We start from the raw sequence: 24,746 nt of genomic DNA on the forward strand, positions 1-24,746 counted from the left end.
TTAAGCAATGCTACTGATGTAACCCCACCTGGCATATCAATTTGCATAGTTTGGCTCAGGTGTGGATTGTGAATTAATACTTTCAGCTGAGGGAGTGGATCTATTGACTGGGGTGGGTCAATTGTTTCTAAGGGCTCAATATCCTCCTCTTCTGGATCATCAGCCCATATGTTCCCATCCCATGTTTCAGGGTCCCAACTTTTCCCAATCAATGCCCTTACTTTGGTTTCAGACACTGCTCTAGATCTGCAATTCAGCTGCCGTTGTAATTCAGCCACTCGTATAACGAGACTCTGGACCTGATTCTCGGCAATGTCAGCTCTTTTACTAGCAGAGAGAAGGCTCTCCTTTGTAGCACAGATGGAAGTTTTTAAATCTGTTAGTCTGCACTTAAGGCGCGCTTTTTAGGCTCTGAGATCATCCCTCTCCTTAATCACACTGTCCATTGTTAAGAAGGACCAGCCAACCAGCTTCCCTACTATATTTGTCATCCTTACAAAACTCCTGGAAAATATCAAACATACGATCACTCAGAGCCTCTCCTTTAACCAGCACCTCATCTATCGGTGGTGCTACTTTAGGTATTATTTTTGCTATTTCACACCATGGATTAGGAGGAGTAGCAGACTTATCCATGCTTTGGGATGTTGAAGTCGCATCACTAGTGTTAAGACTAATCAGGCTGGAGAGCCAATTTAAGAAGCCCATATTTATGATTGTATTTCTCTAGAAGCACTCCTGGTACCAAAATGTGTTAGACAGGGTTCTCTAGGGAGACAAAACCAAATTGCTGAGAATTTAATATATTTATTTATAAAGATAATTAGATATATAACAAGAAATGAACTGTTAAATCATATAGATAAACATATAATACAAGAAATAAACAGTTAATTATAAAGCACTACAAATAGCTCAGTGCAACTCACGTCTGTGAGAGAAATTTGAGAGACTAGCAGTCCTTCAAGTCTAGTCTGCTGCCAGATCTTCCTCTATTTGTAGAGAGAGCTAAGCTATGTCAGCACAGCAGCCAATCACAAGGCAGGTCACCAACTGCCAGCCAGGTCACCAACCGCCAGTCCCCAGCTCCAGAGATGTCTTAAAGGGACCTCAACTTACAGCGACACAGTCCACAGGCTAGGCGTCCGACAGGTAGTGTAGCCTTTAAATTGAACAGAACAAGCAAGGCAGCCACACACTGGTCTGATGCTCACAGAGCGAGAGACAAGAAAGGCAAGGCTCACCAAGCCATTTATCTCTCTGCCCTTCAATTAATCCCACTTGTGTTTATCAGCCAGGCTGGCACAATAAACTATCTCAACTACCATCCTCACAGTTATTCTTATGCCTGACCCAATTGTTGCAACCACTGTGTCAATCCATCTCCTTGAGGACCTTGCTCTTTTCTGCTCCTCCACTTTACCAAGCATGTTGTCTTTCTCGAAGGACTGGCCTCTCCTGAAAGTATGTCCAAAGTATGTAAGAATAAGTTTTGCCATACTTGCCTCCAAGGAGCACTCTGGGGTACTTTACCTATTTCAAAACAAATCAGTTTGTCCTTGTAGCAGTTCGTTATTTTTCTCCAGCACCACAATTTAAACAAATTGATTCTTCTTCAATCTTCCTTTTTCAATGTCCATCTTTCATATCCATACGATGTGGTTGAAAACACCATGGCTTGGGTCAGGCACATGTTAGTCCTTGATGTAACATTCTTGCTTTTCAGCATGCTAAAGAGGTCTTGTGCAGCAGAGTTGGCTAATGCACTAAGTCTTTTTGATTTGACAGCTGCTTCCATGAGCACTGATTGTAGATCCAAGAATGGCAAAGTCCTTGACAATTTCAAACTTTTCTCCATCATGTTGCCCACTGGCAGTTGTTGAGGGTTTTGGTCTACTTTGAGTTGTAATTCATATGGAAGGCTACCAACCTTGATCTTCATCAGCAGGTGTTTTCAAGCCTTCAAGTCCTCCATCAGCAGGTGCTCACTTTCAGCAAGCAAAGTTGTGTCATATGCATATCTAAGATTGTTACTAAATCTTCCACCAATCCTGATGCCACATTATCATATCATCCAGTTTCTCTGATGTACTCAGCATATAGAATGAATATGTATGGTGAGAGGATATAACCCTGACACCCACATCCTGATTTTTAAAAGTCATCCTAAAAAGGGTTTTGACTTTCAGTTTTCAAAGCAGAATGCAAAGGTGGCCAAGTGTCACCCAACCACAGTAGCAGCTGATCTAATCAATCCCACAGGAAAATAAGTCTGGAGGATTTGATACCTCTAAAAAGGAATGTCACATTTTAAAACATATTTTGATTCCCTTTTACAGATTATGAGATTTAAGGCTACTATTAGACAGTTACAGGGGATTTGGAAACATGTACCTTACAGGTATAGAAAATGTTTCCAATGTTGGATACAAAGTGACACAGCCATATATAAAACCCAGTATACATAATACACAACTTAACCAAACAAAATTAAAGTTTGACAGTTGAGCATCTTTCTAATTTAAAGTTATATGAATCCTAAAAGTTTAATTTTAAATGTATTGAAAGAATGAAATATAGTGTTATGGAAATTAATTAGTTAATAAAGAAATGCACCATGAGTTTGCATGTAAGTACATTTTCATTTTATTAACTTTTAAGTTAGGTAACTAAATTATCTATTTTGCTTTCTTTACCCCACATTATTTGTTTAGTCCCAGAGTGTATCACAGGCATTTAAATCTACAATAAACCTCCATACAGGAAGTAAACTGAACGAAGGGAAAGAAAAAGTAGGAGGCTCAAGTAGCAAAACAAAAAAGGATGTTTTTATTTATCAAAGACAATGAAAAAAAATCAGATAATACAGAAATACAAAAGAGGTTATAAAGCATGGTAAATTGATTTTTAAGAACTGGAAAAATGTCCCTGAACATTTAGACAAATCTTCTTGCAGTAGTCACTAACAATAAAGGAGCAACCAATTTTAGTATGTTTTATATGGCTGAATTAAATGACTTATAAGTTTAAAAGATGATAGAATTCTTAAAATTGTTAATGCTGGCACTCAAAAGTAAAGATATAACTGAAAACAAACAAATGAGATAAAAAAACTATTTGCAAGAAGCAAAACACAATAGTAATGAATGTAGATTCCAGTTATAAGGTTATTATCATCCATTTTTAATTTCCAGCCCCAACCTACACCCCTACATACACTCATTCTCAGTAAGCATACACATTGCATACACACCTTACCCTAAACTCCACAAATGAACATATTTTCATAACTTGAAAGCATAGTTTGCGATCTTATTTAGGACATGAGTTTTACAGGTTAATCCTATTATAATAAAGCAAGAAGTTATTAATAGTATGAGTTTTTATTTGCTAAACTTAAACATCTAAATAAAAAATTTTACAATGACATCAAAGGATGCTTTTATTGGTTTCAACTGCAAATGAGAAAAATTATGACAAGTTTTTTTCAAAAGCATCTTAAATGAAATTAATATATCTAATAAAATTGCTGCCTGCAAAAATCTCTAAGACGGATAATGCTAAGAAAATTAAGGTCCTCATTTGAGAATCCCTAGAATCCTTAAGAAAAATTCTTTTCTTGTAAAGATCATTTGGTACACTAATATTTTCATAAATTTTGTCCTAAAGCAATCTATATCTTTAACACCTAATTTATATACAGACATTTATTAAGTTCACTTAATTTAAAGTTAATGAAAATATACCTAGATACAATTTCTAAGAAAGCAACGGAGATAGTAATTTACTCATGGTTATCTACAGAACAAATTTTACTGAATAATGTAAATATAATGGTCAAAAATCTAACAACACTGCAGATTTCAAGAAACTACATATATAACAGAAGATATTTTTTTTGTGGAAAGTTACTAGATAAATCTAAGAGCCAGAAAGTAGATCATTTGACATGACTAATAATATTTATTATAATAAATGTCAGGTCAGAAGTCAGTGGCATTTACATGCTGGAAGACTATCACTTAAGTTTTCAATGATACTGAACACTGGTTGACCAAATTAACTGTATTTGACTATTAACTTTATGGTTATTTCAAGCATATGTAGATCTTTTAAGTAAGCACATATACCAATGTGCAAAACAAACGAAATATAAACATTTAAGATAATGAACAAAATTACTTTTAAGCATAAACCATCCTGCCATTCAGTTTTGAAGCTGTATCCTTCTTCTGTTCTTAGTAGTCTTCTATTAAAGTTGTTGGCTTATAAATCATCTGGATATTTCACATTGGCATAGGAAAGGAATGTCTGGTCAATGCAGTCTAGACAAAGAAAGAATGTGTCTTAAAATATACCATTAATGCAAAAATAGAAACATTATCATCAAATTAATTCTGACTCATGGTGATTCCACGTGTTACACAGTAGAACTGCTCCTGAGGGTTTTCTTAGCTGTCATCTTTACAGAAGTGGATCACTAAACCTGCTTAATAAACACAGCCTCATTGAATGGATTCAAATAGCAACCTAGATGTTAATAAAACCAAAATTCATTGCCAATGAGTCAATTCCGACTCATAGCAACTCATAGAACTGTCCCTGTGGGTTTCTGAAACTGTAAATCTTGCTCCCTCAGAACAACTGATGGTTTCAAACTGTTGGCCTTGCAGCTGCTGGCAGCCAAACACGTAACCACTATGCCACCAGGGCTGCCTTTGAGGTTAAGAGTGGAATGCAACCCATTTGTACCACCCAGGGACTTAGGAATCATTGACAATAGGTTTTAAATTCCATCTTTTGGAAATATAACATTAAGTATGCATTGACTACATACAGAATACCACTTGGGGCTCAAATGAACATTTTGAAAGATATTTTCATATGATCCTGACAATTATATCCACTGTATTCTTATGAAGATATAAGTGAATTATGTAAACTTTTGTGTAATTCATAAAGTCATAGATAAAATTTTGGAAACCAAATCACAAACTATACAACTTATTTATAAAAAGTAAATGTAATTATAGTAACCTTGAAACAGTTGTTCTTAGAGTTCTGAAAATTCATGTTGTTAGCAGAAATTGTTTATGCAGTTCAAATATTAAAAAGTTTAAAACATTTGTAAACATTAAGCACATGGTATTTGCTGTAAAAAATATGAGGCAGTAAAAATCTGAGATCTGTTCTTGTGAAGATAGACCTGGTTGCACTATAAATACTATTCTTCTACATGTAGCCTCTGCAGAAACTCACTGGGTAAACTAGTTAATCCCTGCTCATTGATTCCTATTCCCCTTTTCCCAAACTGTGACCTTCACTGTTGATACAAACTGACACACATTAAGAAATAACAACAGAATTCCCATTTTCTTCATGCAATTTTTATTTTTGGATTCACATTATTTAAAAATCAATGCGTTTTTTTATCAGATTTGGGAGATTTTCCACCAGACGTATATCTGCATATCGCACTGTTTGATACGAAATGCCCATTCCTCGTGCGTTATTTTCGAGCCTTTATATTTTGTGGTGGAGGTCGATTTCTTTCATAATCTGTGGGCAATCTTTGAAAGCAAATTTTAAAAATATGGCTTACAATATTATTGAAGTTTTTAACCTAGAAACTTATCTTAGCTAAGCACTTTAGCTTACTGATAAGAAAAAATAAGAATATGAAATTCCACTTTTTAAAAATCTAAAAATTTACATAGAACTACAACTTTATAAATTAAAATATGCTATTAAAAACATATTTAATAATATTAAACTTGAATAAACATTATGAAAAGAGTAAGTATTTAATATGTATCTGGTAAATTTGAATACTATAAGAGAATAGTCAATATATAATACTCTTACCTTTACAATAAGAAGAAATACCTTGTTCTGTGAGCAGCTGCCATACTCTCAGACATATTTCTCACTTTCAGATAATTAACAAATCCTCTGAAGAAAAGGAGGAGCCCTGAGAAGATTGAAATAATAGGGATATATTATGGTCTTGTATGGGAAAGGGGCATGATAATTTTAAAAGGAGACAATTATAAGGTCTTCTTGGCTTAAAAATGGTATCCATTTTCTTCACTTCAAAATATAATTTATACTATGATGTATATATTCCATCATGAAGTAACACATACTAATCTAATATAGTTTACCTCTGTACCACCCCAAAATATTTAAATTTGTTATATCTAAATAAACCTAAATTAAGATCAATCAAATCCATCTAAAAAAATTGAGAAATTAGCAAAAAGAAAAATGCATTAATGATTTCTTTAAATAGACAAACTGCCAAATTCATCTCATCGCCATCCACAATCTTAGCATTTATTCAGGGGACATAACATGTGAATGCTTAGTCATAATAAAATCCTCATATAAACAGATAGCCTTCACACTGATTTTTTTAACTCTTAGGTGTGGTGGGTGATAGGGAGGGAAAAGGGGACTTGGGGAGTAAATAAGGAAGATGGCAGGGGGCAGGGAGCACTAGGATGAATTATGATTGCACAACTCATTTGAAAGGCCATTTAACCATGTCGGTAGGTGGGTGGAATGCTCTAAAATTGATGTGTTAAAAACTGTACAATTCTCCTTGGTACGACTGAACGACTGAACTATTGAATTGTGTGATATGTAAATTATGTGCCAATAAAACTGTTTTAGGGGAAAAAAAGAACACAAAACAAGCAGTGAGAAAACAATTAACAATATAAAACTGACTACACCCTCTTCAACAAGGTTGTTTCACTATGATAATATCACCAAACAATTAACGAATCTAAAACCTGCAAGGACTTTCATTGGCCCCAAAAAAACTGTTTCCCAAAGACCTTAAAGCTTCGGTAGCATGAGGAAATAAGAACCTCAAAGAAGAGAGTGCCACCTGCTGAGCTGCCACGTCTTCTCGTGCAATTATTTCACCAGAGGAATCACAGCTCAAAGGCCTAAGTAGAAATGACATGTCTTTTTCGTGTCAGCATATATTTGAAATGTTAGATTAAAAGTGTAATTTTACTTTAAAATAAAAATAATTACCAAGTACCTAAAGTAGCACGCACAAGGGACTAAAATTAGAAATCTCTAAAATCCATCAATATGAATAAAAAGACACAGCTTTTAAGAAGACAATTCAACAAATAGACTGTGATCATTTAGCATGAAGCCACTTCTGATTCCTGATTAATGCAAGGTACATTTCAAAGGAATAAATAATGTTTCCATAACACCAAAATAAGAAAATGGAGAAAACACTCAAACTATCCTTTAAAAATTGTCTAATATAATTTAAAGAAAATGTGTAATAGATTTTCTAAGATAAATGTTGAATACAATTATTTTTTACTCATATTAGCTTTTAAATCTTATAGTATTCAATTATCATTCAACTACCATTTAGATTTTAAATCTAAAAACTTGGGAGTTCTGACCAAAATTAGTTTAAAGGTTAAAAGTATTAGTTTAAATGTTTGCATGTAGGAATTTTAAAAGAAAAAAATTCCTATGAACTTTATTGATGCCTTGAAATTTTAGTAAATATCAAGTTCCATCAAATTAAATGGAGCTAAACAAACCCAAATGCATTAAGAATAAACTTACCCAGTACAAGAAATATCCACCAAAGCCAATACTGCCCATTGAAATATCCAGTAAAATAATCAGAAAACTACGGAATGAACATAAATATTTTTGTTATTTGTGTAACTAGTTTGAAAATCACAGATTAGTCTTGGTTCGAGAACTACTTAGCCCAAATAATCTTTAACTCACTGCCATTAAGTCAATCTGACCCCCCTGGTAGGTTTCCGAGACTCTCAATGCTTACAGGAATAGAACGCCTAGTCCTTCTTCCAGAGAGATGCTGGTGATTTCAAACTGCCAACCACCCAGACCTCAGCCCAACTCATAACCACTACACCACCAGGGTTCCGTGAAAATAATCTTTAACACTTCAAAAATACTTTTGTGTTCAATGGGGAAAAAACATATACATTAATCATTTTCATAAAGTTATTTGAGAAAAAATTTTTACATTATACAAAATATTTTTAAAACAAAGTACAATTCTAAACTGTAAGCAATTCCTTGCTTAGAGAAAGGATGGTAAATACTATATACCTGAACAAAAAATCCTCCCATTTAAGAGTTCACATGTCAGTCTTTTAAAAAATAATTTCTCAAAACTACAACTACTATCCCAACACACTGCTTTAGATTTAACACCAAAAGTCACATTAGCTGAACCTTCCCAGATAGGTATGTTCTGCTAACCTCTAAAAAGTTTTTGAATCTTCTGTTCACACCCTACTGTTACCATTATCGAGGTCCATAAAGACTCCCAATTCATTAATTTTATTTTCAAACTAGATGTTCCAGCATTCAGTTCTCAGCATGAGTTGAGAATTAAATGACCTCTGAAGGGGCATTTCCAGAGTTTATGTTAAAGGCAGTGATAGACCGTTGCATATCCTCTGTGATATGGGAATATGGACAGGAGGCTGAAAGGTAGGGTCTGAGGCTATTAGATACCAGTACCTTTTCCTTGAGCAAACTCTATGTATCATGGTTCATCGACTTAAAAAACTAAATATATCAATTTTCTTCAGATAATTCCTACCACTCTTTATTCACTTAGCATGGCCTTCAAATAACAGTTGTATTGTTTTTTTTTTAAACTACTCCAAAACTATTCAAAAAGAGTTTATCAATCATGAAATCAATCTAACTAAAATTGATTTAATTATAGAATTAAGGTTTGATCTCAAAACTGGTGCTCAACTTTCTTTATTCCAATATTTCCCATTATGCTAATTTCCATAAAGTATGTACAATCCTACAGCACTGGAAATATGCTTATAGATTGTAAGAAATATTACTATTTCAGACAGATACCCACTAAAGATTATTCAAGTCACTTTTTAAAAGGCTTTGACACATCTTTCTAGTACATATTTTAAGTAAAGAAATGAATCATGATCTATAATCTTCAGCTTAGGTTTATAAATTACAAAGTACTAAAAAAAATTTCAAAGTACTACTAACAATGTATAATCCCATGTGCTGTGCCTTTAAAATATGTAAACCGAAGGGAGAACTTAAAAATTTTATGAAAAAAACAATACTTCATAAAGTAGAACTGAGGTACTTTCTAATCAAGTAGCTAATAGGTACAAACAAAGTTTTCCTATAGGCAAAATCAGTTCAGAAATTTCAAAGAGTATAAAAACAAAAAGAAATAAACGGCAGTACATTTTCAAAGTTTCTGTGCAAGTCGGTCAGAAGTCCGTCTTTAAGATCAGGAGCAGAGTCATTCAACAGAAATATTTACCATAAGGCTATACTTCACTTACTCCCAATTAACTTCACCTTGAAGTCAAAGATTAAAAACTCAAAAACAATAGATTAATAGCTTTTGGAATCATTAATGGGTTATCAAAATATTTTAAGATATTTTAAAACATCAAAAGTCTGAGTAAAATTGGCTTTTGTTTTTATTTGTTTGTTTGTTGTTGAAAGTAGGCCAGTTAAACCAATGACATGTGTGGCAGAAGTCAAACTACAAAATATAGATGCACTAATTTTAGGTGAACATAAATGATTCTGTTTACATCACGCTCACTTTTGAAAAGAATTAAAGCATGTACTTAATAAAATATGAAAATTTAGATGTAATTTCAGAATCCTTGGCTAAAGAAAATAGCAGCAGTATGGTTTATACATTACTTATTATTTAATGAAAGGAAGCACTACACTTTTCAGAGAAACATTTCTCTCTAGCCATATACTCTAAGAATTTACTGCTTGGAGCTTTGTTATAAAAGACAAAGTCAGGGTGTATAAATTCAAATCTACCTATGCTTTCAAATATTCAGGGCTAATTTTTTTTAAGAATAAGTTTTGTTTTTTAAGTAAATCATTTTACAAAACAATAGAAATGTCTGTTTTAATTGAGGTTAGGCATGCCTGAACGATATCACACTCCATGATTGACTGAGCACCCATATTTATCCAAGTGGATATATATTATTTTCACACATTACAAAACTCCTAAAAGGTAGATACTATCATCAGCAAACTATTTTATGAAGAAACTGATGCTCAGCACAACCTAGAGGTAGAACACAAATATAAAAAATATTAGATTTAAATTCAAGTTCTTCTGTTGGCAAAGCTCCTTCTGATCTACTACACCACCTCTCGTACAAAAAATGTTCACAACATGGATTTCACTACGATAAATAAGCACAGAAGAATAAGATCTGAATAAGTGAATTTGTATGCATATAATTAACACAGAGTATTTTATATATTTTAATTGTAGAGATTAAAAAGTGATAAAGGCTATAGTGGTACTTACCCTGACAATAAGGATCCATTTTATCAATGAAAGACCAAATCCACAGATAGCACCATACCTTCCAGCTATGGTATTGGTTATACAGAATGACAAGCAAAACCCAAGCCAGTTGAAAATAAATGCCACTAAAAGAAACAGAAACAGTCTTTTTAAAGACCATATTTTGGAAACAAATTAACATAGACATAATATTAGCAATAATCATTGCTAAATGGGAACAAGTTTTCTTTCTTATAACACTATAACCAATTAAGCCTTTTGTAGACGTAGCTTACTTTTCGAAAATGTATTAGTCATTTGCTATAAATCAATAAATGGGTAACTTAGTTTCTTGTCAATTTGGTCAACACAAATACATTTCTTTCTGTTTTGTTTTTTTTTTTTAACGAATACAATTCTTAAAGCTATCACCAATGGGTGAAATTGTACTTTTAATGTAGCCAAACCCACACCACAATGTAGACAGCACCTGAACCCAATCAAAAAAGCCTAAGTAAATTCACTTTTGTTAAAAAGCACTATTAGGGAGCTTTGGGTAAAATAAAATATTTTAAAAGGCTGTGGGTACCTCTCTTCACTACTTCTTCCTCTCACCTTACAAAAATACCACGTTTCTCCCCTCCCTAAGATCCCGTCTCCTTTTATTTCAGAAGTTGAACCCAGACTTTGCCCAAGAAAGGTGGTCTTCCTCTTGAGTATTTATGAGATTATCACAGACACAGAGTTTAGAGAGGCTACACTCCATTCCATTGATTTATTTTCTCCATAAGAGGATTTCCTTGGATCTTAACATAGGAAGAAGGAAATGTAGAATTATAGATATATATAAGCACTGCTGAAGATCAGTGATGGAAGTTCACTGCACTAGTATCTACTTATGTATGTCTTAAAATATCTATAATGTTTTTGTTTGTTTACTTTTAAGATAACAAAGAAGATATGCCTTCCAATGTTTGCTTCATGTCACCATATTTAAATGTAACCCTAGGACTCTGCAGGCAGGAAATTATCAGGGGGGAAAAACGCTGCCAGAGTCAATTCTGCCTCATAGTGATCCCACATATAACAAAATCGAACTGTTCTATGTAGGTTTTCTTGGGTATAATTTCTATGGAAGTAGATTGCTAGGTCTTTCTTTCATATCACTGCTGTTTGAGTTTAGGCCACCCATCGTTAGGTTAGTCGTGTAGTGTAGTACAAAGACCACCCTGGCTCTCAGGCTGAGGATTCAACAGGTACTCCAACTAAGGGCGAGTGAAGACAAACACTGAGGTGCTCTCTACCGGAAGCGTTATCTTCAGTGAACTTCATATTTTATGAGATAACATTCTAAATGTCGAAAACAACTGAATAGAAATTCATTTCATGTGGCTGACAGCATTGAAGAAGCCCTTAAATTATAATGAGTGCTCTATATCCACCATACCCATTATCATCACCATCATCATAATTTTAAAAGCCTCAAAAGTTCTATTTTATTCGGTTTGAAGCCATCTCTTACCCTATTTTCTGCTGAACATTTGATAGGCCAATCTATGTTATCCTGGGGCAAACATACATTTGGACAATCCCAAATAAGCTTATACCTATCTAAAGAATTTACATCAACAAACAGGGCAGAGACTCGCAACAGATCTAACACCAGTGTTAGCTATCTGTTGAGCTATTTCTCTCCTCGGCCAGAGAAGAGGCAGGTCGGTGTACACAGGGGCAGATTCCACCATCCCTGAATACCTTATTCCTTTATCTCAAATTTATCATTTCCTAAGCATGTCAAGTTGTTAAAATATTAGGAAGCACTGATGGCAAGAATCCAATACAGCAAAATACTTGAAAGCATATTTTTGTCTTACAGAATAAGTATGTTTGGCATTGGGGAAAATTAATGCAAACATTGTTCAATTTCTTTAACAGACTCACTAACATCTATTATAAATATCGCTGAACCTACAAAAGGAACTAGATCAAAGAACAAAAATGGCATATGCATTCTTTTAAGCTATGCTCATTGTGACATTACATAACCACCTTCCATTGTTGTAAGCCCTAGGAAAATAAGGTGGGGACTACTTGAACGCAGGCAGATTCTCTTTCTAAGACTTTTGGCAAAAAAGATAGAATGTAAAGCTTGATCAATTTTTAAGGCACAGAAAAGCAGTCACTTCTGGATCCTCTATGACAGGTCAGAGTAGACATGTAGGGAGAATTTAATACAACACCGAGCCTTAAAAGTGTAAAGCTCCATATAAGATACAATGTGCAGCAGACCTTCTTCCACTTCACTTGGTTCGCGTTATGCTCCCTGGGAAACCTAGAGCACAACTGTTGCTGTTGAGTCAGTCTCAAACTTACAGCAGCTTCGTGTGATACAGAGCAAAGGGCTCCGGAAGGTTTAGCTTTATGAAAGCAGACAGCCAGGCTTGTGGGTTAGCAGCTGATTGCAAACCGCTTGTGCTACCTAGGTTCCTATAGGGTAAAATAACTGTTGAACAGCCCTTCCTGAGACTGAAAAACCCAAGATGGGGCCAAAGGAAACAAGAGGCTTATGTAGTCACCATTCCCTGAGAAAAGCAAGATTTGGGGGCACAAAAATCACAGAGCAATTCAGAAAAGTTGATAAGGAATGGCCGTGCAGCTCCCATCACATTTCTCCATATTCACCTTAAAGTGTCCTTCCTTGTTAGAAAAGCAAACCATGCCAGTTGAAAAAGATTATGCCAATTAAAAGAAGGCTGGCATTCACATTAAATCATATTACTTTAACTAAAAAATGGGTTCAGGGGCAAGGATAGGGGAAGAGAGCATTATAAAGACCTTTGTGTAAATGTATAAATATACATTTATAATAAATGTAAAATATAAAAGACCTGTGTGTATGTGTAAATAGATATACAGAAATAATGTATCCATGTTATATTTTTCTAATTTTGTCCACACACACACATATATACACAATATGTCCTAGCTCTAGCCAGTGAGGCAGGATAGACCAATAGCCATGAGCACACCCTTATAACCCAGATCTTCACTTCTAAATACCATTCTCCAGTAAAGGGAATCTAGGCTCACAGAGAACTGGTTGATTCCAGGGGTGAGAAAAGGAAAATGTGAGCTATGAGCATCTTATTATGACAGAAAATAAGAAAAAGAGGGGGCATGTCAAAACTCTATAGGTATCAAATTGGAAAAGCTCTCTATAGGACAGTTAGAATAACACTACCAATAAGTCAAATAGTGATAGAAATGGCAAGTAGATTTACAAGGAGAGCATTACAATCACCTACAGACAACTGATCTTCAACACAGAGCCATAAAACATTAAGTGGGAAAGAGAGAGCATCTTCAGCAAATGGTGCTGTCAGAATTAGATCTCCATCGACAAAAGAATGAAATAGAACCCATACCTCACTCTATGTATAATAAGGACCTCAATATTGGACCAAAGACCCTAAGTGTAAATCTGAGAGCTATAAAGATCATCAATGGGAAAGTAGAGACAAGCTGAACAGATCTAGGGGTTTATTGCAAGGTACACATCAAATGTAACAAAGTATAACACACACCAACACTAAATTCCAAACTCACGGCACTGAGTCAATGCTGACACAAATCAGCCCTGTGGGACAGGTCAGAACAACCCCCTGTAACTGTTGACAGGAATAGAAGCCCCAGCTTTCACCAGCAGAGAGGCTGGTGGTTTCAAACTTCTGAACTTTGCCCATGACAAAATAGAAGACAGGCACCTACTAAAAGTAAGACTTATGTACATCAGAAGGGTAAAAAGAGTCTACAGTCTGGGAAACAATCTTTAGCAATGACACAATGAAAAGGGACTCATCTCTTGGAATAGGAGCTTGCTCCATCCACTCCACGCATCGACCTGGTATTGTGCTTCCAGGAACAGCGCACAAAAAAAAAAAAAAAAGAAAAGAGTCTCATCTCTACAATCTATAGAATACTGCCAGACCTCTATAGCAAAAGACAACTGATTCAATTAAAAGTGGACAAAAGACATATAAGTTCACCAAAAATGATATCCCATTGGCTAGCACACATGAAAAACCGTTCACTATCACTAGCCATCCAAGAGATGCAAGTCAAAACAATGAGATATCACTTTATATCAATAATGAAGCCCAATTTAAAAAACAAAACAAAACACAACAAATGCCAGAGAAGGTGCAGAAACATGGGAACTCTCATACACTGTCATAAACATATGCTATTGTTGAGGAAAGCAACGAGGCACTACCTAAAACAAGTGGGGATGGAAATCCCATATGATCCAGGAAGAAGAGGAATAACAGGCATCTGCACTCCCATGGTATACACACAGTGGAATACTATGAGACACTGAAAAATACTGATGAAATTACGATGGACCTAGAAAACATGCTGAGTGGAGTCAGTCAAACACAAAAGGACAAATATTGTGTGAGACCATTATTATAAGGATAGCACCCAAGATAAAGACAAACATATGTTTACAGATCATGCATGTGTTGTTCTGGGTTGACAAGAAAAACAAATCCAGAGACATCATGTGGGTGTAAGGGAGAAGCTTTATATCAAAGAGTAACTGAATATTAAGAAAACATCTCATCCCAGTCCAGATCAAGTTCTTAGGTCTGATATTAGCCCATATATCCAATTCTAGTCTATAAATTCTTCAGACTCTGCAATGATGTAGGATGCAGGAAGGTCACAGGCTTATAGGTAGAAAGTCTTGTGGATCCAGCGGCAGTGAAAGTAACTCAATGCTGGCATGGGTCTCTACGTGGCTCCTCCAGTTCCAGGTCTCTGGCTGCCATCAGTATGGCTCCATGTGTCTTGTCAGCAGGATTACGAAGCAGAGTGTGTATGTCCCATTTCCAGGGTTGAAGACAGGAGTTCTCAGAATCCTCAGAAGGCTAGAATTTGACCTTGCAAGTCTGCCTAGACCAGAGGAGGTATACTGGTACAGATAGGAACTGAAAATACAGGGAATCCAGGGCGGATGAGCCCTACAGGACCAGTGGTATGAGTGGCGAAACAGGGAGAGTGGAGGGAGAGTGGGTAGGAAAGAGGGAACCGATTACAAGGAACTATATGTGACCTCCTCCCTGGGGGACGGACAACAGAAAAGTGGGTATGGGGAGACGTCAGACAGGGCAAGATATGACAAAATAACAATTTATAAACTATCAAGGGCACATGAGGGAAGGGGGAGTGGGGAGAGAGGGGAAACACGAGGACCTAATGTTGGGGTTTAAGTGGAGAAAAAAATGTTTTGAGAATGAAATACAAATGCGCTTTACACAATTGATGTGTGTATGGATTGCGATAACAGTTGTATGAGCCCCTAATAAAATGTTAAAAAAAAAAAAAAGGGGGGAATCCTCAAAAGGCATGCCCACACTGAGGCATTAATGGCTATGAACAGACTAGACTGCATCCCTTCGCTCAAATCGACAGATTATGTAACCGCCACAATGCAATCATTTAATCTCGTCTCTTAAAACAATGTGGTTGGTGTTTCTGCCTTATGCTTCTGATCCATTTATCATTCCCTTGTTTGTACATCTTAAAAATTACTTCTTCAACGGAGGCTTCACCTCAGCTGGGGTCAATTTTCTATTTACTAACAAAAGGGCAGGACCAAAGAGTTCCTGCCATATGGTATTGTCCCACAGTCACTCAAAATTAATGACACTGCTATAATGGTGATCAGTGAATTTCAATGAGAATTCATGACCAGAGTCTGAGGTCTCTGAGGTGATTTCAGTTCAGCCTACCCTTGGGGAAAATGCTTAATATTACTTATGTTTATATATACTCTCAAAGGGAGTCTCCCATTATTATCCCACTATTATCTTGGTAAGTATTCATTTGTTGTACAAAGTTTCTTTTTAGCCTTCAGTGACCCTGGCTGCATCGTATATGCTACCTGGATTTCAGATATTGTCTTGTGGAGGTGAACAACATTCTTCATAGACCATATCAGAATTATGTGAACTGGAAACCCAACTAAGGGAACCAGACTTTTCCTTAAAAACACCTGCAGCAAGATCAGAGATATTGAACCAACTCCTTTGGACTTAAAGCTGAAACTTCCTAGAGTGAGAAGAAGAAGAGCACTGCTATCCCAACTCCTTGGACTTGGGTGTAAATCACTTGCTTTTGAGGTTGTCCAAAAATTGGCAACTAAAAATTACCATGTATGTGCTATTTTCATACTTCCTGTAATTTTTGTGGGATCTTGTCCTGCAGACCCAGTTTTGCCTTACTGAATGCGCAGTATAGAAATTTTGCCTTGTGTCTAACCTTCATTGTTTTCTTAAATAGTTTTTAGTTACTTCAGTTTTTAATCTGTATACCTGAACTTCTTATGTACTTTAGTCTGAAAGCTTTCCAATATACATATATTTGCCTTTTCTCATTATTATGTTAAATTCTATACCATTGGCTAATGACACTCATATTAGAATCAACAAATGCTTCATGGAGTTTACTTAAATTATTTCCCAACAGGCTGATAATTCTGCTTTTAAAGCAGACCAGGGATATATAAACTTTAGACATGCAAATGGATTTTAAGCTCAACTTAAGCACAGGCCATGATGTAAGAACATTTAATTTTCAGCATTATAGCAAACTATGATAAAGATCAGTTGGTGCACAGCTATTAGAAAGAACAGAATCTGGAATCTTAAAAGTTTGTCCTAAAACAAGGAGCCATCTAAGTGTCCATTCCATCCACAAGGAAAGAGCATGTGATCCAATAAGTATGAAATCCAAGATTAGAGGAAGGAATTACATTAGAGCTTAAATCCTAAGCACCCAGTTTGTAGAAGGCTGTGGATGAACAATTAAGCCCAAAATCCATTTGCCGAGTCCCCATGGAGATTAAGGCTCTACTGAAATCCCTCAGGTCATTAACTTGGGATGTAAATAGTTTTGCAGTTAGACAGATTGCACTGGAAAGTGAATTACTGAAGATATAGATTAAATTTTAACATATTATCATGTGTTTTCCTTTTTGACCCACTTTTAAATTTGTTTTAGTTTCTATTATCTTCTGCATCCTTTTGAATTGAATCATTTCTGCTTAATCTAGTTGTAGTCGTTGGGGTTTAGGTATGATTCTTGCTTTGGATATCCTAAATTTCTTTCCTATCTTTTCCATCTGAAGTTGGGGGTTAATTTTTCCATTTCTTTAATGAATTTGTGCAGGGTACTGGATCAGATTTACATTGGACTTAAAGTGCTTTAGATAATATTCACATTTTCACTATATTAAAGTCTTCTTATGCATAAGGAGCCCTGGTGGCATAGTGGGTTATGTGTTGGCCTGTTAACAGCAGTTGCTCTTCTAGAGAAATACAGTTTTCCATTCCTGTAAAGATTTCATTTCAAAGGCCCAGGGAGGCAGTTTTCCTGTGTTATATACGGTTGCTATAAGTCAGAATTGACTGATGGCAATAGGTAACCACAAGTATAGGACATTCTCCCATTTATGAAGTGTCTTTTGGTTTCTTATAGAACTGTTTTAAAGTTTTCTTTGTCTAAATCTTTTGTCTTTGGTTAGATTTATTCCCGAGTGTGATAGATTTTTTTTGTGCTGACATGGATCCCATAGGCGGAGTTTAGCCTATTAATCAGTTCACAGCTTGGTTGGAAGGCAACCAAGGTAAATAAATGGTTCTCTGAGGCTGGTCTCTTTCTCTTTCTCCCTGGAGGTGGGCTACACATTCTCTGCTTCACTTCCTATTGGTTAGCTTTGTGATGCTTCCACCATTGCATCCAGAAGACTCTGCACCCACTGGCCTGTGATCTTTCTGCATTCCCCAGCACTGAATGTAGCTGCACGAGTCTGAAAGGGAATTTATGGACTAATATTGGATTTATAGACTTGATTTTGACTGGGCTGGGATACTGAATCTTGTATGCTGGTCTTACAGCCTCCTAGGTAGTCAAATTTTCAAAAATTTCCAGCAATATTAAAATTAAGTCTTTGGGGTTTTCTGTATATAGAATTATGTCATCTGCAAATAAAGAGCTTTGTTTTTCTTTGCCAATGTGGACACCTTTAATATTTTTATCAATGCATAGCTATGGCTAATACTACCAAGACTATTAAATTTAAGAGTGGTGATAAAGGACAACCCTGTCTAGTTTGTCTGTTCAGAAAAAGAATGTTCTCAATTTGTCTATATTGAGATTCAACCCATTGATTTTGTATATAAGGCTTTATTATATTAAAGAATGTCCTTTCTATTTCTATCTTATTAACTGTTTTTACCAACAATGAATGTTTAATTATATCAAATGCATTTTTGCACTGATTTGTATAAGCATATAGTTTTTATCATATGTTTTGTTTACATGGTAGATTACATTGGTTGTTTTTCTAACATGCAACCAACCTTGCATGTTGTTGATGTTGTTGTTGGGTGTCATCAAGTTGGTTCCAACACATAGCAGCCCTATGTCCCAAAGAATGAACTACCACCTGGTCATGCACCATCTTCACAACGGTTCCTGTATTTAAGGCCATCTTTTCAGCCATTGTCAAGTGACTTTCTCTTTCTTGCTCCCACTCCACTTCACAAAGCATGGTCTCCTTTTCTAGAGGCTTCCTCTCTCCTGATAATATATCCAAAGTATGTGTGATGTAGTCATGCCATCCTTGGCTCTAAGGAACATTCTGGTTGTACTTATTCTAAGACAGATTTGATTGTTCTTTGGGCATAATATTTTGAATATTCTTCTTCAGGACCATAATTCAAATCATGCTGTTAGCTACTGATCCAGTTGTGAGGATATCTGTTTTCTTTATACTGAGCTGTAATCCACACTGAAGGCTGCAAAATTTTTTCTTCATCTGTAACTGCTTCAATTCCTCCTCACTTCCAGTAAGAAAAGTTATGTCATCAGTTGTTAATAAGCCTTCCTCCAGTTACGCAGTATTCTTCTTCATATACCAGAACAAGGGAACACTGAGTGGTTTAAAATCAGGAGAGGTGTGCCTCGGGGTTTTATCCTCTCACCATACTTAGTCTGTATGCTGAGAAAGTAATGAGAGAAGCTGGATTATATAAGTGCGAAATTGTTGCATACCTGGCATGAATTTTAAGCAATTATGATGCATTGTTTTAAAAATATTTTGTGGAATTCTATTGACTTGAATTTTGTTGAAAACTTTAGAATCTATATTTATAAGTGATATTGGCCAATATTATACTTTGAGATGTGGCTCTCATCATTATATAATGACATTCTCTGTCTCTCATGATGGCTGTGATAGTCCGGGTAGACTAGAGAAACAAATCCATAGAAACTCATATGTAAGAGAGTTTTATATAACGGGTAATTTTACATTAAGAAAGCATCCCAACCCAGTCCAGTCCAGGCCCATAAGTCCAATATTAGCCCATATGTCTGAAACCAATCTATAAAGTCCTCTTCAGACTCACAAAACACATGCAATGATGCCGAATGCAGAATGATCACAGGCCAGTGGGTCTAAAGTCTTTGGATCCAGGGGCATTGTAAGCATCTCAGCACTGGCAGGGGCCTCACGTGGCTTCTCTGGTTTCAGAGGTCTGATTGCATCAGGGTAGGTCCATGTGGCTGCTTCAGCTCAGAGCACTAGCTAGTTCCATGTGTCTTGTCAGCTGCAATGCCTCCCAGGGAGTGAGCAAAGAAAGAGTAGTAGTCTCCCATCTCCAAGAAGGAATACCGGTTTTCCCAGAATTCTTAAGAGAAGGCCTTGCCTACACAGAGGCGTCAATCTTGATTGACAGGTCAGCCTCCATCCCTTCACTCGTAATCCTCTCAAGTTCCAAACTGACACCAGATTATATAACTACAATGGCTTTTTCTTTGATACCTATTTTTCAGAAATTAATATTGTACATCCTGTTTTCTTCTATCATTAGCTTCATATGTTTTTTCCCATCCTGTGAATTTGAATCTGTTGTCTTAATAACCAAGGTGTGTTACTTGAAAGCAGCTTATCAATAGCTTGTATTTTCTTACCCATTCTGGTAGTCTCTGTCTCTTTCTGGTGAATTTAATCCATTTACATTCAATGTTGGTAATCACAAGTATGATTTTATTGTACAATGGTGTTTTTTTGTTTATGGATTCACTTGTAAATTGATTTCTTTGCTTTGCTTTTATCTAACTACTTAACAGAATTTTGTTATTTTCTTTTCTTTTGCTGATGTTGTAACATTTTTGAGCCTTTTTTTTTGCTTATTATTGTTTGCTTCCAAAATTTAAGACAGTTTGTTGTCTCTTGTGAATGACTATCTTGTCCATTCGACAGTTTGTTAGCTACTCGCTTCTATTTTTGTTACCTTCATTAAAGTATATTAATCTGTGGTTCCTTACTTTGATTCATATGCCGTTGTTCCAATTTGTGTATTATTTAAGTAGGATGTTTCTCAATATCTGAAATGAAGATTTTAGGTTGCTATCTGTGGTTGTTGATGCTCTGTGCAATAAGTCCCTTTAATTTTTATTTTTTCTAATATTTGACTTGTCTTTATAAATTCCTTTAGCGTCCCCTTGTCTGAAAATAATTTTATTTATCTCAAATATTTGAGACATAATTTTGCTGGATATAGGATTTTTTTTAAATGTCTGAGAGCTTGTGTCTTTTAAAAATACTTCTATTGGCATATACTTGACATAGGATAAAATTTAACTTTTCAATCACATTAAGAAGAGTTACATCACAATCTATTTCAGAACATTTTCTTCTTATACTCATTGTTGTTAGCTTTCCATTTACCACTGTCATGCTTCTAAATAATTATTAACTTAGATATTGTCTCTATAGAATACTTATCCTGGATTTCATATACAGAAAATAATACAAGACACAAACCAGAAACAAACAAAAAACCAATATCAATAACTGGACAAAGCATAGAAAACCTCAAGAGAAAAGAAAGCAGAAAACATTAAAAACTGAGGCAACTTCAAAATCAATCAAAGATGAAATCAAATGATAAGCCATTACATTTTTACCTAATTACATTGGCCACACTCAACTTCACAATGCCCTCTGTCTGACAGTAAGGCTAGCCACTACCCTCCACCATGGTCAAAGGAACCCACCCGAGGCTTACTCCATGTGTGGACCCTGAAAGTGGATTTTGGGTTTCCACTGTCATCTATAACCATCTGAAAACCAGGTGTACACAATTTAAGCTCTGATAGCATCTCCTCCTTCAATTTTTTTCTTTATTTTTTCTTTCTGGGATGTTTATCAAATATAATTTTTTCCTTTTTATAGTGCCCCATAAAATTCTTGTTATTTTCAACATTTTTGGTCTTTTTTACAGTTTGATCTTCCTGTATTTTGGTCTCAAGAGATTTGTTTTTGAAATCACTGATTGATGTTTCCCTTTTGTCCATTTTTCTGTTTTGTTCTTGTTCTGTTTTGTTATCTAGCTCTAATAGCTTAATGTTTGCCATTTGAATTTCTATTTGTAGTTATTGAATTACTCCTAGCTTTTAATTTATTTTGTCAAATTGATTTTATAGTGGTTTTCTGCGTTCTTTTTTTCATTTCTCTTCAAATTTTCCTCCATTCATTTGAAGCTGCTGAAAATCATTTCTCCCTAAACTCCCTTATAGGAAGATCCAAAGATTTTTTTTCTTCCTCTTCCAAGACATACTATGCATGCATATCTGCATGTATTCCACTCGATTGAACTGTTTTCTCATTTGTACATGTGCACAAAGACTGCTGCGGAGATATAGAATTATTTTTATCTGTATCGTTGGCTGAACAACAATGTCCACACACTTGTTGTAGACCCTAAAAACTAGAGGGAAGCCAGCTCATTCCGCATGAGCCTATATTGATCAGGGTTCAATGACAGGAAACAATGAAAATACTGTCCATGTCAAGATCCTGGTTTTAAGGTCAACTATTGAGTTTTCAGGGAATTTAGCCAATGATCAATACAGCAACACAAAGGAGGAAAGAGCATCTCCAAGACAGTAAGCTTGCCTGCCCAAGCTACGTTCTCTGACTCAGTGTATCAAAGCAAGGAATAGGGTTTCTTTTAAATTACTCTCTTCTGGGTGGGATCTAACAGACAGGCAGGTTATGCCTCTTTGAATTCTGGGTCTGCAGAGGTGAAATTCTAACTCTCCTATGCTAATTTCCCATGACACAGATTCACCTAATTCTTCACAACCCCACGGCTAACTCATACCCCTGGTATTCCAGGGATATTTTGCCACACTCTGTCAGTGTGTTGCTGTAATGGTGGCAGATATGTCACTGGTATTTCAAATGCCAGCAGGGTCACCTAAACTGAACAGTCTTCAGTGAGGCTTCCAGATGAAGAACAGAAATGAAGGACTCCACTTGCCCACTGCAGAAAGAGCAACTGAAAACCTTATGCATAGCTTCAAAGCACTGTCAGGTACTGAAGGCCTAATGTATGGAGCAGGACACTGCTGGAGATACTGTCAGACAATGGGTCCTTCTGGTTGGAGGGCACTCAAAATGTGACTGATTACTTGGAGAGGGACCCAAGTCAGGAAAAGCCTGTGGAAATGGTTCCTTCAAGGTTTTCATTTGTTGGTGAGTCCAACATAAGGACAAACAGTTGCAAACATATACTAATGTTTGGAACTTGGATACATGAAGTACTAATTCAGGTAAATTTTAAGTGATCAAAAATCAAATGGAATGTATAAAGATCAATATCCTAGGTGTTAGTGACCTGAAATGGACTGGTATTGCCCATTTTGAATCAGAATATCATATGATTTACTCTACTTGGAATAACACAATCAGAAAGAACGATGTAGTATTCATTGCAAAAAGGACACTGTTAAATCAACTCGATGTGTACTTTGCTGTGATATGACTACATCTAGCGCCTTCACGGAAATTCAATCAATACAACTAGTATTCAAATTTAAACACCAACTACAAAAGCTAGTGAATAATAAATTGAAGGATTCCACCAATAACTTTATCTGGATTTGAATAACATGCCATCAAGTTACATTAGTAATTTAGTGGCGATTGGAATGCAAATATTGGAAACAAAGAGAATGGGACAGTAGTTGGAAAACATGTCCTTGTTAATAGAAACTAAGCTAGAGATCACATGATTCTGCAAAATCAACAACTTGTTCATTGAAAGTACCTTTTTCAAAAACAAAAAAGGCATGGATATCTCTAGATGGAACACACAGAAATCAAATTGACTACATCTGTGGGAAGATGTGATGGAGCAGCTCAGTATCAGCAGCTAAAACCAGGCCAGGGACTAACTGTGAGACAGACCATTAATTGCTCACACATAAGTTCATGTTAAAACTGGAAAACATTTTTAGTTTGTTTTTTTTTTTAAGTCCATGAGAACCAAAATAGGACGTTAAGTCTTCCTTACATGAATTCCCAGAACAACTCAAGAACAGATTTGCTGACATGAACCCTAATGACAGAAGATCTGATGTATGTGGGCAGACATCAAGACCATCATAAATGAAGAAAGCAAAAAGTCATAAAAAGAAAAAAAAAACATCAAAGTGGATGTCAGAAGAGACTCTGAAACTTGTCCTTAATTATAGACTAGCTAAAACAAATGGAAAAAATGGAGTCAAAGAACTGAATAGAAAATTTCAAAGCTCAAGAATACAAAAGAAAATATTATGATAAAACGTGCAAAGATCTAGAGTTTGAAAACCAAAAGGGAAATACATGCTCAGCCTATCTCAAATTAAAATAACCCAAGAAAAAATTCAAGCCTCTAGTTCAAATATTGAAAGATTCTGAGCAAAATACTGAATGCAGGAAGCATCATCAAAAGAAGGTAGAAAGAATACACAGAGTCACTCTACCGAAAAGAACTGACATTATACCATTTCAGGAGGTAGCATATGAATAAGAACCAACGTTAGCGAAAGTTTAAGAAGCTTTGAAAACAAACCAATGGTTTCTGAAATTAAATACCTATTGAATCGCCTCGGTAATTTGATAAAGCACTAGTAGCACTTACTTGCCTATGCCAGGAAGTTTGGAAGACAGCTCCTTTGCCGATTTGACAGAAAGAAATTCTTATTTTTACCCATTCCAAAGAAAGGGGACCCAACAATGTGCTCAAATTCTAGAACAATACCACTGATATCACATGCAAGCAAAATTTTGCTGAAGATCATCCAACACTGCAACAGTACACTGACAAGGAAATGCCAGAGGTTACAGTCAAATTCAGAAGAGGCCAAGAAACAAGGTACAGTGAACCCTCGCCACTTCGCGCTTCCGCGGCTTCACTCTATCACGGTTTTTGCGTAACAGCGCATGCTCTGTCATTACTGCCACTGATTGGCTCATACTGTACACGCTTCTGTCTGCATC

The 24,746-nt window shown here is 35.7% G+C and overlaps 1 protein-coding gene across 2 annotated transcripts in view; it reads right to left on the reverse strand.

Moving 5' to 3' along the window:
* Positions 1–2,806: 2,806 nt before the first annotated feature.
* NDFIP2 (Nedd4 family interacting protein 2) overlaps positions 2,807–24,746 on the reverse strand; it is an 82,058-nt gene continuing 60,118 nt past the window's right edge. Inside the window, exons 5-8 of one of the 2 annotated variants that reach the window (XM_004704380.2) lie at positions 10,367–10,491; positions 7,609–7,675; positions 5,866–5,971; positions 2,807–4,325 (exon numbers count right to left, since the gene is read on the reverse strand). In XM_004704380.2, coding sequence (XP_004704437.2) covers positions 5,868–5,971; positions 7,609–7,675; positions 10,367–10,491 — 296 coding nt within the window. In that variant the 3' untranslated portion in view covers positions 2,807–4,325; positions 5,866–5,867. Of the gene's footprint in view, positions 4,326–5,388; positions 5,571–5,865; positions 5,972–7,608; positions 7,676–10,366; positions 10,492–24,746 lie in introns of those variants that run through there. The other variant, XM_045283787.1, reaches the window with a different exon arrangement.

Source organism: Echinops telfairi, unplaced genomic scaffold (genome assembly GCF_000313985.2).
Source record: "Echinops telfairi isolate 266 unplaced genomic scaffold, ASM31398v2 ScPeMD7_7467;HRSCAF=8505_0, whole genome shotgun sequence".
Classification (NCBI taxonomy): Eukaryota; Metazoa; Chordata; class Mammalia; order Afrosoricida; family Tenrecidae; genus Echinops; species Echinops telfairi.